The sequence below is a fragment of the Arachis stenosperma genome, chromosome 9, assembly GCF_014773155.1.
Source record: "Arachis stenosperma cultivar V10309 chromosome 9, arast.V10309.gnm1.PFL2, whole genome shotgun sequence".
In the NCBI taxonomy this organism is placed as follows: Eukaryota; Viridiplantae; Streptophyta; class Magnoliopsida; order Fabales; family Fabaceae; genus Arachis; species Arachis stenosperma.
In genome coordinates this window covers 8,816,113-8,833,069 of record NC_080385.1, presented here as the reverse complement: position 1 = coordinate 8,833,069, position 16,957 = coordinate 8,816,113, and the positions used below count along the sequence as shown (strand labels likewise).

The 16,957-nt window shown below is 35.3% G+C and overlaps 1 protein-coding gene across 1 annotated transcript; it reads right to left on the bottom strand.

Annotated features, from left to right (window-relative positions):
* Positions 1-549: 549 nt before the first annotated feature.
* LOC130950778 (cell division control protein 48 homolog C-like) lies at positions 550-5,235 on the bottom strand. Its single transcript, XM_057879364.1, has 10 exons — positions 4,079-5,235; positions 3,081-3,682; positions 2,833-2,985; positions 2,449-2,565; positions 2,228-2,332; positions 1,728-1,793; positions 1,561-1,625; positions 1,286-1,481; positions 1,050-1,181; positions 550-959 (listed from the first exon to the last, which is right to left on the bottom strand). Exons 1-10 carry the CDS (start codon positions 5,085-5,087, stop codon positions 912-914), a joined length of 2,493 nt encoding a protein of 830 aa, XP_057735347.1. The 5' UTR covers positions 5,088-5,235; the 3' UTR covers positions 550-911.
* Between the last annotated feature and the right edge of the window lie 11,722 nt (positions 5,236-16,957).

Sequence of the window (16,957 nt, the reverse complement as noted above, 5' to 3'; positions counted from 1 at the left end):
ACTTTCTTTTTCTCGATTGCCTGCATTTCAATGCAATGCACTTACCCACCCAATTATTTTATTTAACTATCTAATTTATTATTCCATACAATAGAAAATAAAAGGAAAATACAATTAATTCATTGAACTTTCACCAAAAAAAAAAATAATTCATTGAACTTTAACTTGTGAATATTTTAAATTATACCGCGAGCTTTCAAATTATACATTATTTCAAAAGCAATAAATTTTTCTTTACAAGAAATATTAATAAGGTCCTTTCGACTTGTACACTTCAACATCAAAAGACAAATTATACATTTTAGAAGTTTAGGATATGAAATCTTCATGAACCTAAGTTTTAGGGAGTTTATTTTTTTTTCCCTCCTAATGTGAGGTTTTGTTAAAAAAAAAACACTTATTGGAAAATATGAAACGATAAATTCTTATATTACTTTTTCTTGTTATTGAAAAAAATTTTAGATATCAAAGGTAATCTCCCATTTTTTGTTTGATAAATAAAACCAAATTATTGCTATGAAATTGTATTCTTGTAAAGATAATAATAAAAACCCGTTAAATAATCATTTAATGAAAATGTTAAGCTATCTAATAATTCAATTTTCACCTATTGTCTTTAGGAGAAAGCAACTTCATCTAAATAATGGGAAATAATAAATCCACTCCTATTTTTGATAATGCTACTCTACGTATGAATTTTTTGTATTGTATATTTGCATTAATTTATATTAAAAAACAGAGTCGTATTATCAAAATTAGAGTGGCAATATTCATTTTCCTAAATAAAATATCAAACTTATAAACAAAAGAGCAAAACATAGGGAGATCACTAAGATAAAATTAAAACAAAACACAATAAACATTTGAACTCCAAGTATAATATTTCTCAGAATAGCCAGTGCCATGGATCCTCATGATACTTTAAAGCGCTCTGCCAAACGCTCATACCTACGCCTTTCCTGATCCAAACAAGTGAAACAAGTTCCAACATTTCTGCAGTAAGATAGCAGCTTTAATGTGTGAAAGAAACATAGAAGAATGGGCCATACCGCGGGAGACACAGAGGGAGAGACTTTAGTAAGTGCTATCTCAAAATGCCTTGGCATGTATGTATTAGTATCACTAGTAGCTTCAACTGAGGTCAATTTCTCATTGACAGCAGCTTTAGCTGCTTCATTCATCTGTATCAAGAAAATCATAACTTCCCCCAATTATTCCTCCTTTCTTACAAATAACTTGATAAAGTGATTAAAAACAAGCTGAAAAAGATATAGCAGAGACAAACCAATGCAGCAAGGTCTGCGCCACTAAAATTTTCACAAGCTTCAGCTATGGCTCTCAAATCCACAGTAGAATCAGCAGGCTTCTTCCTTGCAAGAGCTTTCAATATTGAAAATCGCTGGTCAGCGTTCGGCACAGGAACGTAAAGAAATTTACCAAGTCTACCAGAACGGAGGAGAGCCTCATCCATCACATCGGGCCTGAAAAATGAGAAGTTTACTTCAGTGCAATGAGATGGGAAGAAAAATAACTAATTAGATATGGTAAGCAAAATTTTACCTATTTGTAGCACCAATAACAAAAACACCTTGGCGCTGGTCGCCGCCATTTAGCTCAATAAGTAACTACAATTGCAAACAATCGTGTCATTTTTTAATAACAGAATTAAATCAGTAGTACGATACCAACATGAGAATTATTTATCCAATAATTAGTAATTGTTTGACCTGGTTCACTACTCGTTCGACCACTGATCCACCTTCCGAATCACGTTTGGTTGATAGAGCATCCACCTAAAATTGATTAAAAATAGTAATAAAGAACAGGTATTATTCCCAAATCAAAGTAACAGAATACAAGTAAGAACCATAATTCAAGAGTTGGTCTCAAATTCTCCCAAGAGACTAAATAATTTCTCCTACCTTTCATTTATAGTGACTAACTTCTCTAACTAACTCAGTATTGGGATCCTTACACAACATTCTAAAAAAATTGCACAAACATAATCAAAATTAGCACTCTCTGTATAAGCAAAATTAAGTTAACAGATAAACCACATAACTTGTTAAAGCTTCCCTCCCCTCTAGCACATATACTTGCACTTAACAATGAATAATTAAACACACAGGAAATGACTTTTATAGTTAACAAATAGTTTTATAGTTAATTCAGATAAAATCGTGTCAAATATTATAGTGAACATTCGTTAAGAGATAAAATTACCAACCTCGTCAAAAAATACTATACAGGGTGAACATGCCCTTGCACGACTAAACACTCGTCGAACTTCTCGTTCACTCTCTCCAACAAATTTATTTAAGAGTTCAGGCCCCTGAATAATTCAACAAAAGCAATTTGAAATAAGGGTTTATTCTTTATAGTGTAAGTTTCAGTAAAGCAAAAGCAAAACCAAAAATCAATAAGAAAAGATGAAGTATGTAGATAGACCTTAATATGAATGAAATTAGCTCCTGCCTCATTGGCAACAGCTTTGGCAATAAGAGTTTTACCGCAACCAGGGGGCCCAAAAAGCAAAATTCCCGTCTCATTTACCACCTCGAATGTCTAAAATAGATAAATCCAATAACATTCATCAACCAATGAAATTAAACTAACCACTATTTTCAATGAAAGAGGAGAGGCAAAAATCAATTGATCAATTTTCAAATGACAAAATGCAATTAGTGCAAGAATTAAGAGACTGCTATCAAAGCAATTCTCAGAGAATACGAAAGCCTATTATATAGACAAGGAAGCTTGTTTAATCTAATAGCAAGTTTTCTCCAGGTTAGACTTTAGGACGAGAAAATAAAGTGTGCTTCGGAAAAATACCTGATAAATCTCGGGATATTTTATCGGCCTTATTATACTGGATTCAAACTCCTCCCTTAAACAATCAAGGCCCCCAACATCTTCCCATTTCACATTGGGAACGGATGAGAAGCCCTCTCTTCTTAATGAAGGTTGCACCTTTTTCACTGCTTCCTGCATGAATACCCCATAAATATGAGTAACATTTTTAAAAATTATAATAACATTATAACAACAATAATAAGACAAATTAAACAAATCTAGGGAACCTGAAAATCAGACATTGTGCAAACAAGCTTATCCACATCTTCATGCGACCAAGGTTCCTTCCACCAGTCTCCAAGACACCTTGTAAGATCCTGAGATAGTTCCCATTTCCTTCCAGAAATGATTCTCTTTATTGCCAAATTACCAGCCTCCTTAACCACAGCTACCAAATCAGCACTGACGTATCCTGGCGTAGATCTTGCTATATGTTTAAGATCCAATGAACCCTCAAGTTTAAGATTGCGTGTAAGCAAAGTAAGGATATGCTCTCTTGAAGATTCATCAGGAATGCCAACAACAATCTCACGATCAAACCGCCCAGGCCTTCTCAAGGCCGGGTCAAGAGCATCAGGCCTATTTGTTGCTCCAATTATAAGAACATGGCCAGGATGAACTTTAGAACTGTCCGAATCATTAGCAGATTCCATACGCCTACTTGATTGATCCATGCTAACCAGTAACTGTGTTACAATTCTTTTCTCCATCTCTCGTTGTAAATTCTCTCTTTTCGAAGCAATTGAATCAATCTCATCAATGAAGACGATTGATGGGGCAGTCCTATATGCTTTAGTGAAAAGCTCTCTAATATTCTCTTCAGATGCACCTTAAGAATTCATTGGACAATAGGGATGAAAATACGCAGTAATAACAGGCAAGGACATTAATTTGTAAAGGGCAGCTTGGTACACAAGCATCCCGCATTAACACAGGGTCCGGGAAAGGGCCGCACCCAAAAGGTATAATGTACGAGGCCTAACCTAATAATTACGATTGTTTCCACAGCTTAACCAGTGATCTTGAGATCACACGGAGATAACTCAATTGTTGCTCCAAGGCTCCCCTTCAAAGACACTAATTTAATGTCGATCAATAATATGTTTAATCCCTAAACCCTAATCCCTATCATCATAAATAATGTCTGTGGTTGGTCCCTAATACTGATCTAAGAACAAGAGAAATGAAACCTCAAGTTTTAAGGAAAGAAATTATTATGAAATACCTGAGACTCCTGAAACCAATTCAGTAGCTGATATCTGATAGAAGGGAAGACCGGTCTCATTAGCTATGGCGTGAGCCAGTGTGGTCTTGCCACAACCAGGTGGCCCATGCAGCAAGATTCCAGTAGTAGGAGTAACACCCAGCTCTCTTGGCAACTCGGGATGATACAATGGCACAATCACTTCCATCAGCTCCTCCAAAACATCCTGCATTCCACCCAAATCACTGAACCTCGGTCCCGTCTTCTGTTTCAATTCAACATCGCTGCCACCACCACCGGTGCCATTCGAAACGGAACCCTTTGAATTCACATCCTTCGCAGCAGCTTTCGCTTCGCCTCTACCTCCGTTCACAGCACAAAGCTCGTTAGTAACCTTGCTATTATTGGCCACCTCCAATTCAACGTTCTTATCCTCCACAACTGGCTTCTTCTTCCTCACATTATCATCCTTTTTGGGAGTGTACTTATTCCGCAGCATCGTTTTCATCAAATCAAAAGCAGGTTCGTACTTCTCCCCGTAAATTGCGTCCTCCGATGTCGACATAGATACTGCTTCATCATCATCATCCTCCTCCTCCTCACTGCCGCTGCTCCCGGACGCGCTCGAGCTTGAAGCAGAGGACGTAGATGCAGAACCCTGAGCTTCCTCTTCTCCCTGCATCCTTTTTCGCAGGTGCAAAGCCTCCATCTTCTGCAACCTTTCTTCGCCTTGGTCGATTGTATTCCTTCTCCTTCGGGGCGCGCTTCGACCTCTTTCTTCGTCATCGTCATCGTCGTCATCGTGAACCCTGCGCGTGGGAGAGACTTTGGGCGGCGCGTGGTTGGCACGTGGCTCAAGGACTTGTTGAACTAATCGAGTGAGGGCTTGCTGCTTTGTGCGCTGGTAATCGGGGTAAGTGGAGCGGAGGTGGTTAACGATGTCATCGACAGTGGTGTAGCGGGACTTGCACGAATCCAATCGACGACGGAGAGTTCCGAACAGTGGCCTTCCCCCGTTTCTTCTCCCCATGTCACCGTCTGTGAGAAATTGAGGAATGATGAAGAAGAAGAAGACTCCGCCTCTGGTAATTGGTGGAGTGAGGCTGTGAGGGACAGAAAGTGCCACACGAGGCAGCACCGCAGCAACAATAAACCCTAATGTAAATGAACAATGCAATTTATATATTAAATAATTATTTATATATTGTTCTGCCAAAAATTTGACACAAATGCTCAATCTGAAAAAGAGTTTATGCTTGGTGGTCAAGTTTATTTGAGGTTAGTTTATGCTTGGTGGTTAATTTGAAACACATTAACGAGTTAGATTTGATGGTCAGGTTAGTTTATGCTTGGTGGTCAAGTTTATTTGAGGTTAAAAATTACTGAGGTCTAAATTGTTTGACGTCTAACATAAGATTTTTTTTACAAATATAATTAGTTTTAATAAATTAAAAGAGTTTTTATTTATTCACTCATTTATTTTAAAAAATTTTAGTCACATTAATATACGAAAATATAATTATGAATTCATATATATCTATTCTTTAAATTTAGATCATTATACAAACTTAATTAACCTTTTTATTTGATATTTTTTATACTGTCTATATTATTTTTTGGAGAAAACTCTTGGAATGAAAAATAATTGTTAAAAAATATTCTCCAATAAAGTTTCAAGAAATAGATTTTAAATTATTATATGAACATCCTAGACTATATATGCATGTAGTTGTTGTAAAATAAATAAAAGATATAAAATAGAGATGTATAAATAGAAGACTCTATTAATAATATAATTAGCTCAATAATTATTATATATATATAATAATATTATATGTTGTATTGTGTATATATATACAAAGATAAGAAAAAGTATTAAAAATAAAAAGAGAGATATTTGCATTCGATACTATCTCAATATAATAAAGATGGTCAATATTGCTATTAATATTATATGTAAAGAGTAATAGAAAATAGAATTTAAAATACTTATAAAATAAAAGAAGAGGAAGAATTGTAATAGTAATATAAGGAGAAGGGTAGTTGATTGCAACATAAAAGATGGTTGATTTATTTGTATGAAAAAGGAAGGAAGAATAATATTTTGTTATATTGTTATTGTTGTGTACAGATGGATGCAATGCATCCCCTATTTATACACATAAAATATCACCCTTTTTCAACCTTTATTAAATACATTCTCTCTTGAGAATGTGAGCTTCACATGGAGAAATGGGCATCCACGTCCATGCTTATCACAACACTCCCCCTTCGATGACCATTTTAGGATTATTGCCTCGTTAAAACCTTACTAAAGAAAAACCCATTGGGAAAAAACCTTAGTGAAGGAAAAAGAGTACAATATCCTTTAATGATGGGGCTGCCTCATTAAAAACCTTGTTAAGAAAAACCCAATGGGAAAAAACCTGACCAAGGAAAAAAGAGTACAGTCTCCCCCTCTTGTCGACATCAGTTGATGTCTCGAAATCGGCGCATCCCAATCTCATGTACCAATCTTTCAAAGGAAGATTTTGGGAGTGACTTTGTGAACAAATCTGCCAGATTGTCACTTGAGCGGATCTGTTGGACATCAATTGTCCCTTGATTTTGAAGATCATGAGTGAAGAAGAATTTGGGAGAAATGTGCTTTGTTCTATCGCCTTTAATGTATCCGCCTTTAAGTTGAGCAATGCATGCTGTATTATCTTCAAACAGGACGGTTGGAGCTATCTTATGATCAATCAGTCCACATGATGACAGAATATATTGAATCAGACTCCTCAGCCAAAAACACTCGCGACTAGCTTCATGAATCGCCAGTATTTCAGCATGATTAGAGGATGTTGCAGCAATCGTCTGTTTCGTGGACCTCCAAGATATAGCTGTACCACCATATGTGAACAGGTATCCTGTTTGAGATCTCCCTTTATGTGGATCAGACAAGTATCCGGCATCTGCATAGCCAACTAGTTGTGACTTAGATCCATAGGGATAAAACAATCCCATATCAACCGTTCCATGAAGATATCGAAAAATTTGTTTAATTCCACTCCAATGTCTTCTGGTTGGAGAGGAACTATACCTTGCTAGTAAATTCACCGCGAATGATATGTCAGGTCGCGTATTATTAGCAAGATACATTAGCGCTCCAATGGCACTAAGATATGGTACTTCAGGACCAATGATATCTTCATTTTCTTCTTTAGGACGGAATTGATCCTTTTTCACATCCAAAGATCTTACGATCATTGGTGTACTTAATGGATGTGACTTATCCATATAAAATCTTTTCAAGATCTTTTCTGTGTATGTTGTTTGATGAATAAAGATCCCGTCTTTTATATGCTCGATCTGCAGGCCGAGGCAAAATTTAGTCTTTCCAAGATCTTTCATCTCAAACTCTTCTTTTAGAGTTTTTATAATTGTTGGAATCTCTTCAGGAGTCCCAATGATATTTAAATCATCAACGTACACAGCAATTATAACGAATCCAGATGCATATTTCTTTATGAAAACACATGGGCAGATATCATCATTCTTGAATCCGTTTTTGGCCAGGTACTCAGTAAGACGATTATACCACATTCGTCCAGATTGCTTTAGACCATATAAAGATCTTTGCAATTTGACTGAGTATGACCCTTGCGAATATTCATTGGATGGTTTAGATATCTTTAGTCCTTCAGGGACTTTCATATAGATATCCCGATCTAATGAGCCGTATAAATAGGCTGTTACCACATCCATTAAATGCATATGCAGTTTATGATATGCAGATAAACTGACCAAATAACGCAATGTTATCGCATCCACTACAGGGGAATACGTTTCTTCATAATCTATACCGGGCCTTTGTGAAAAACCTTGTGCCACAAGTCGGGCTTTATAGCGCACAACTTCATTTTTCTCATTTCGTTTTCTCACAAATACCCACTTATATCCAACAGGTTTTACATCTTCAGGTGTACGGACTACAGGTCCGAAGACTTCACGTTTTGCAAGTGAGTCTAATTCAGCCTTCATGGCTGCTTCCCATTTTGGCCAATCATTTCTTTGTCGACATTCTTCAACTGATCTTGGCTCAAGATCCTTACTTTCATGCATGATATCTAATGCCACATTATATGCAAATATTTCATTGACAATTGTCTTATTTCGGTCCCATTTCTCTCCTGTAAAGACATAATTTATCGAGATCTCGTCATTTTCACAATTTTCAGGTACCTGAACGTCTTCTGGCGTTATATTAGAATTTTGGACAACTGCCGGTGTCTTTACTATGTCTTTTTCAACAGGAATCGTATTTACCTCTTTTCTCTTTCGAGGATTTTTATCTTTGGAACCGACAGGCCTGCCACGCTTCTGGCGTGTATTTGCTTCCGTGGCTATTTGTCCTACTGAGACATCAATTCGAATTGAGGCATTTTCCGCTGGTATATAAGATTTGGTTATCCTCTTTGTATCGGAAAATGCATCAGGCAATTCATTTGCTATTCTTTGCAAATGTATAATCTTTTGAACTTCTAGTTCACATTGCCCTGATCGAGGATCTAAATGCATCAACGATGATGCATTCCAATTAAGTTCCTTTTCAGGAAGCTTATTCTCTCCCCCTAATGTTGGAAATTTTGATTCATCAAAATGACAATCCGCAAACCGGGCTTTAAACACATCACCAGTTTGTATCTCAAGATACCTCACTATAGAGGGAGAATCATATCCAACATATATCCCCAATTTTCTTTGGGGTCCCATTTTGGTGCGATTAGGTGGTGCAATGGGAACATATATTGCACACCCAAATATTCTTAAATGGGAAACATTTGGCTGCTGGCCAAAAGCTAATTGCATAGGAGAGAATTGATGATAACTTGTTGGCCTCAAACGAATAAGTGCTGCGGCATGTAAAATAGCATGCCCCCAAACCGAGGTTGGGAGATTTATTCTCATAAGCAAGGGTCTAGCGATTAATTGGAGGCGCTTAATAAGTGATTCTGCTAACCCATTTTGTGTGTGAACATAAGCTACTGGATGTTCAACACTTATTCCATTAGCCATACAATAAGCATCAAAAGCTTGGGAAGTAAATTCACCAGCATTATCAAGACGAATTGCTTTAATTGGATTTTCTGGAAATTGTGCTTTTAATCGAATAATTTGAGCCAGTAATCTCGCAAACGCCAGGTTGCGAGAAGATAATAAGCACACATGTGACCATCTCGAAGATGCGTCTATCAGGACCATAAAATATCTAAAAGATCCACATGGTGGATGAATAGGTCCACATATATCACCTTGAATCCTTTCTAGGAATTCAGGGGACTCAAATCCAATCTTTACTGGTGATGGCCTTAAAATTAACTTTCCCTGAGAACATGCAGCACAACAAAATTCACTAGTTTTAAGAATCTTCTGGTTCTTTAGTGAATGTCCATGAGAGTTTTCAATAATTCTCCTCATCATGGTTGTTCCCGGATGACCCAATCGGTCGTGCCAAGTTATGAACTCATTTGAGTTAGTAAACTTCTTGTTTACAATGGCATGTGATTCAATTGCACTAATCTTGGTATAATACAACCCAGATGAAAGAGAGGGTAATTTTTCTAATATAACTTTCTTATTTGAATCATGAGTTGTGATACATAAATACTCATGATTTCCCTCATTCATCGTCTCAACATGATATCCATTTCGGCGAATATCTTTGAAACTCAACAAGTTCCTCAGAGACTTGGTAGATAATAGTGCATTATTTATTATAAATTTTGTTCCTCCAGGAAACAAAATTATAGCTCTTCCGGAGCCTTCTATCACATTGCCTGAGCCAATAATAGTATTAACATATTCCTCTTTTGGCACAAGATGGGTAAAATATATATCACTTTTGAGAATAGTGTGCGAACTTGCACTATCCGCAAGGCATACATCTTCATTACATATCCTTGCCATTCTTCAAAAACAAATAATAATAAAATGAGTAGCATGCACAGTTAAATTGAATACTTGATCAGAATTATTTTTCTAAGAAATACTGTACATAAAATAATGTCATATACCAAAATTTTATTTTAAAATTTGACACATTTAATAATTTCAAAATTCATAAACATTAATATTTCATTATTTATGTACATCACATTTAAATACATAGAAAATAAAACTTAACTATAAGTTCTTTACATTATTTATTTACATAGATACTTCACAATCCACATATTAAACTATTCCATCATTAATCAAATGACCAATATTTCCTTCAGGATCCTCAAAGAAATCAGATACATCATAATGAGTGGTGGAGTTCTCAGCATCATTTGAAACAAAATTTGTTTCCTTTCCTTTGTCGTTCTTTTTCAAAGATGCCTGGTAAAGATCGACTAGGTGCCTTGGGGTACGACAGGTACGCGACCAATGGCCCTTTCCACCACAGCGGAAACACTTCTCCTCGGTTGATTTATTCTGCCCGATATTCCTTTCTTTGTCCCACTTCTGGTGAGATCCTCTCTTTTGAACATAATTCTTTTTTCTTCCATAATTTTTCTTGTTATTAAAAGCTTGCCATTTACCTCTTCTGGGGTAATGATTTGCCGCATTTACTTCAGGAAATGGGGCGGCGCCAGCTGGGCGTGCTTCATGATTTTTTAATAACAACTCATTGTTGCGTTCGGCAACAAGAAGGCAAGAAATTAACTCAGAATATTTTTTAAACCCTTTCTCTCGATACTGCTGCTGCAGGAGCACATTCGAGGCATGGAAGGTTGAGAAAGTTTTCTCCAACATATCATGATCAGTTATTTTTTCCCCACACAATTTCATTCGTGAGGTGATTCGAAACATTGCAGAATTATATTCATTTATAGATTTAAAATCTTGTAAACGCAAATGCGTCCATTCATACCGGGCTTGAGGAAGTATCACCGTTTTCTGATGATTGTACCTTTCTTCAAGGTCTTTCCAAAGATCTGCAGGATCTTTTAATGTGAGATATTCATTTTTCAATCCTTCGTCAAGATGACGACGGAGAAAAATCATGGCTTTAGCTTTATCCTTCTGGGATGCATTATTCTCAGCTTTAATGGTATCTCCAAGATCCATTGAATCAAGATGGATTTCAGCATCTAATATCCATGATAAATAATTGTTTCCAGATATATCAAGAGCATTGAATTCAAGATGAGAGAGCTTCGACATAATGAAAAATTGTTACCTGAGTCTTCCTAAAAATTTGATCAGAGTCTCGTGCTGATAACGTGTTGTAAAATAAATAAAAGATATAAAATAGAGATGTATAAATAGAAGACTCTATTAATAATATAATTAGCTCAATAATTATTATATATATATAATAATATTATATGTTGTATTGTGTATATATATACAAAGATAAGAAAAAGTATTAAAAATAAAGAGAGAGATATTTGCATTTGATACTATCTCAATATAATAAAGATGGTCAATATTGCTATTAATATTATATGTAAAGAGTAATAGAAAATAGAATTTAAAATACTTATAAAATAAAAGAAGAGGAAGAATTGTAATAGTAATATAAGGAGAAGGGTAGTTGATTGCAACATAAAAGATGGTTGATTTATTTGTATGAAAAAGGAAGGAAGAATAATATTTTGTTATATTGTTATTGTTGTGTACAGATGGATGCAATGCATCCCCTATTTATACACATAAAATATCACCCTTTTTCAACCTTTATTAAATACATTCTCTCTTGAGAATGTGAGCTTCACATGGAGAAATGGGCATCCACGTCCATGCTTATCACAACAGTAGTTGAATTGATTAACTAAGAAGTAAAAATATTCTTCGTTACTTAATTAATCTTTACTTGAAGAAAACAAATTAAGCTGCAATTTATATCGATAAGAATGTTTTTTCACAACTTTTACACGGTATCCAAATTTACTTACTGTTTAACACAATATAAAAGTAAAAAATAAAATATTTAAAATAAAAAATAAAATATTTAAAATTTACTAAATATTAATTATTTATTTATTTTAATAAGCTAGACACAATATTAAAAGTAACATAGTATTCATCATAAAAGTAAAACACAAAAATTTAAAAATTAATAGAAATTTTTTTGTCAATATTTTTAATTATTAGTTTAACTTTTATAGTTTAGTAATTTAATATATTTTTAGTTTATATTTTTAAATATTATTAATTAACTACTGGCTAAACAAATAAATTTTATTGATTTTTAATATTTTTTAAAATAAAATTAATTATTCAAAAGATTTTTATTGCTCAGCAAGAATAAAATCGCAAATATTTTTTTCTGAAAAAATTTACCCAATCGAACTTAAATCACGTTAGAAGTAAGAAACTATGTTTGAGTGGAAAATAGAAGGAAAGAGAAGGGAAGAAAGAAAATGGGAAGAAAAATGATTATTTTTCATTGTTTGGTTGAAGAGGAAAATTGAGGAAAAAGAAAATGAATGGAAAAAAATTGGTGGGGTCCACCAATTTTTTTTTTTCTTTCCAACATTGGAAAGAAAATGGAGAGAAAACTAATGTTTCTCTCTCTACTTCCAATACTACCCCTTCACTTTTTTCAATATATATTATAATATAGGGATAAAATTATCTTTTTATAACATTTATTTCCTTCTTATTTTCCTTCCAACCAAACACATCTAAAAAAATAAAAATCCACTCAATAACGTAAAGGTTATGCACGTGACTATATGATATGCAATACAACAACGTTGCAATTTTTGTAGGGTGCAAGTACGGATAATCCAATTATTGACAAAATCCAATTCGATTCCATTATATTAGTTACTATGATAATCAGATCTAACCAGATATACCTTACCTTAATTAGTTTGGATATCAAAATTTAAATTATGAAACTCAAATTTAGAAGTGTTCATAGAGCGAGTGAAATTAGATTTGTCCTGATTTAAATTTGGTCCTTAATATATACTAAATCTATTTTTTAAATTCTAATTCCGCCCTACACTCAATGAAACCTAAATATTTTCAGATCACAATTATATCGAATCTAAACTGAGTAAAAATAGGATCTTTAAAGCTTTAAAAATAATTTGTAAAGAAACTTATTTATAAAGAAACTTATTTATGATGCATTTATTTATAAAGAAGAAACTTGTTACCGAAAAGTTGATATCCATATTTGAATTTGAATTTGTCCATAAATTCTAATTTGATTTTTTTTATCTATTTTCTAATTCAACAAGTGTGATTAAAAATAAAACAATAAACTTATGAGTAAATAGTCATTTCTGACCATAAAAGATTCAAACACCGATAAAACTAACTATCAAAGATTAAAACTAGAGTTGTAACCATAAAAAATAAGTTTTTTCGACAAAAATGACCAATTATTAAATTTTTATTAAATTCATTAAAAAATTAATTAAAATACCCAAACTACCCTTATCTATTTTATTATCTTCAACTTTTTAAATTAACTCTTCATTTTCAAATTTTTAACATCACCGTCTACCACCACAAACCACCGCCAACATTACCATCAACGCCACCATCATATCAACACAACGCATCAACAAATACAAACAAAGAGGAGAATAATAGAGAAATGTACATTCACCCATGCCGCTACTACCCTGGAGGCGGAGAAAACCGCCGCCGAGAAAGCCTCCGAACGCCGCCGTTGCATTCTAATCCAAAACCCTAGCACGTCCCTTTGTATAGTTCCGACGTTCCGGCATGGTTGTTAGTCATTACAAAATGTGTTTGGCTTCGCTCCCTCGCATTTACTCCAATCCACGACCCGGCGTCTTCCAATCCCAAACCATGGTGGAAACATTGTTCTCCTACCTCTCCCACGACATCCTCATATCAATATTCTCAAAACTCGATGACAACGACCCTCACTATCGCACCATCCTCTCCTCCACCAACACCACCACCTCCTAGTCCTTCTCTTTCTCTCCCAATTCCTCCCTAACGACTCCACCAACACCTCCGAGATCTTCTTCAAGCTCCATTTCTTCTTCCCTGGACTCCTCGATGCCGGCGTCGTATTTGAATCCGATTTCAGATCTGAAGACCCAATTGAAAAAAGGTGAAAGCTTTGCAATGAAAAATAACACTTGGCATCTGAGTTTGTAGTAGCAAGGAACAAGGTTCAAAATTTCTGACTCGACAATTTCTTTATGATTGCCTTGGGTATTTTAATTAATTTTTTAATAGATTTAATAAAAATTTAATTATTGATCATTTTTGTGAACAAAACTTATCTTTTATGGGTACAATTTTCATTTTAATTTTTTATGGTTAGTTTTGTCAGCGTCTGAATCTTTCATGGTCAAAAATGACTATTTACTCATAAACTTATAATTAATATAACATAATATTAAAATTAATTTAACATATATTGATGAGCGGATAATTTGTATGCTTTTTGGCATTGTTTTTAGTATATTTTTAGTATGATCTAGTTAGTTTTTAGTATATTTTTATTAGTTTTTAGTTAAAATTCACTTTTCTGGACTTTACTATGAGTTTGTGTATTTTTCTGTGATTTCAGGTATTTTCTGGCTGAAATTGAGGGACCTGAGCAAAAATCTGATTCAGAGACTCAAAAGGACTGCAGATGTTGTTGGATTCTGACCTCCCTGCACTCGAAGTGGATTTTCTGGAGCTACAGAAGCCCAATTGGCGCGCTCTCAACGGCGTTGGAAAGTAGACATCCTGGGCTTTCCAGCAATATATAATAGTCCATACTTTGCCCAAGATTTGATGGCCCAAACCGGCGTTCAAAGTCACCTCAAGAAATTCCAGCGTTAAACGCCGGAACTGGCACCTAATTGGGAGTTAAACGCCCAAACTGGCACTAAAGCTGGCGTTTAACTCTAAGGAGAGTCTCTACACGAAATTTCTTCATTGCTCAGCCCAAGCACACACCAAGTGGGCCCGGAAGTGGATTTTTATGTCATTTACTCATCTATGTACTAGTTTTCTATAAGTAGGACCTTTTACTATTGTATTTAGAGAGACTTTGGTAGCTATCTTCGTTTTATGCTATCTTAGATCATTGGGAGGCTGGCCATTCGGCCATGCCTAGACCTTGTTCTTATGTATTTTCAACGGTGGAGTTTCTACACACCATAGATTAAGGTGTGGAGCTCTGCTGTACCTCGAGTATTAATGCAATTACTATTGTTCTTCCATTCAATTCCGCTTGTTCTTTATCCAAGATATCACTTGTTCTTCAACATGATGAAGGTGATGATTGACGCCCATCACCATTCTCACTCATGAACAAGGTGACTGACAACCATTCTTGTTCTACAAGCATCTGAGGCTTAGTGAATATCTCTTGGATTCCCGATTGCACGATGCATGGTTGATCGCCTGACAACCGAGTGCTCGCCTGACAAACGAGCCAACCATTCCGTGAGATCAGAGTCTTCGTGGTATAGGCAGGACCTGATGGCAGCATTCAAGAGAATCCGGAAGGTCTAACCTTGTCTGTGGTATTCTGAGTAGGATTCAATGATTGAATGACTGTGACGTGCTTCAAACCTGTAACCTACTGGGCGTTAGTGACAGACGCAAAAGAGGGATTCTATTCCGGTAGGGGAGGGAACCAAACCGGTGATTGGCAGTACTGTGACAGAGTGCGTGCATTAGCTTTCACTGCGCGGATGGGAGGTAGCTGCTGACAACAGTGAAACCCTACACGAGCTTGCCATGGAAAGAAGTAAGAAGGATTGGATGAAGGCAGTAGGAAAGCAGAGAGACGGAAGGGAAGGCATCTTCATACACTTGTCTGAAGCTCTTACACCAATGATATGCATAAGTATCACTATCTTTATCTTTTATATTATTTTCGTTCATCATCATATATTTGAGTTTGCCTGACTAAGATTTACAAGATGACCATAGCTTGCTTCAATGCTAACAATCTCCGTGGGATCGACCCTTACTCACGTAAGGTATTACTTGGACGACCCAGTGCACTTGCTGGTTAGTTGTGCGAAGTTGTGTAATGCCATGGTATTGAGCTACCACGTTTTTGGAGCCATTACCGGGGATTATGAGAGTTGTGAAAAAGTATTGTTCACAATTTCGCGCACCAAGTTTTTGGCGCCGTTGCCGGGGATTGTTCAAGTTTGAGCAAGCTTTTGGTAACAATGCCTGGGATTGTTCTAGTTTGGACAACTGACGGTTCATCTTGTTGCTTAGATTAGGTATTTATTTTTTCGAAATTCTTGAAGATGAATTCTAGAGTTTCATGATGATTTGTTGAAATCTGGCTGGCTGAGAAGCCATGTCTAATCTGATTGGACCGAGGTTTCAACTTATCACCACAAGAGCTTGTTGATTTTCATCAATTTTGCTTTTGGAGCAGTGATCTGCTAAGGCTTGGCTGACCTTTGGTCATGTCTAGTGTTTTGGACCGAAGCTTTCTTTGAAAGCTTGGCTGGCTGTGAAGCCATGTCTAATTCCTGGACCGGAGTCTTAGACTAGCATTGCACTGATTCCTGGAATTCTCATTAAGAATTTTGATACCTTTTTCCACTTAATTTTCGAAAAACACAAAAAAATTACAAAATCATAAAAACCAAAAAAATATTTGCTGTTTCTTGCTTAAGTCTAGTGTCTCATCTTAAGTTTGGTGTCAATTGCATGCATTCATTCATGTGTCTTAAGGATCTTCAAGTAATTCTTGATGATTTCTTACTCTGATCTTTGAATTCTTTTGGCTTGAGTATTTATGTGTCTCATATAGTGTCAGTAGTACACAAACTGCTAAGTTTGGTGTCTTGCATGCATTGTTATTTGATTCTTGTTGCATTTTGATTATTAAAAATCCAAAAATATTTTTAATTTGTGTCTTTTCAAGTCAATAATACAAAGAATTGAAGATTCAGAACATACTGC

Excerpts from the sequence above, each read along its gene's own strand:
- LOC130950778 (XM_057879364.1), bottom strand. The coding sequence starts at position 5,087 with ATGGGGAGAAGAAACGGGGGAAGGCCACTGTTCGGAACTCTCCGTCGT. Across the intron at positions 2,566-2,832 it reads AATATCCCGAGATTTATCAG|ACATTCGAGGTGGTAAATGA; the intron begins GTATTTTTCCGA and ends TATCTATTTTAG. Across the intron at positions 960-1,049 it reads CTCCCTCTGTGTCTCCCGCG|GAAAGGCGTAGGTATGAGCG; the intron begins GTATGGCCCATT and ends TGTTTGGATCAG.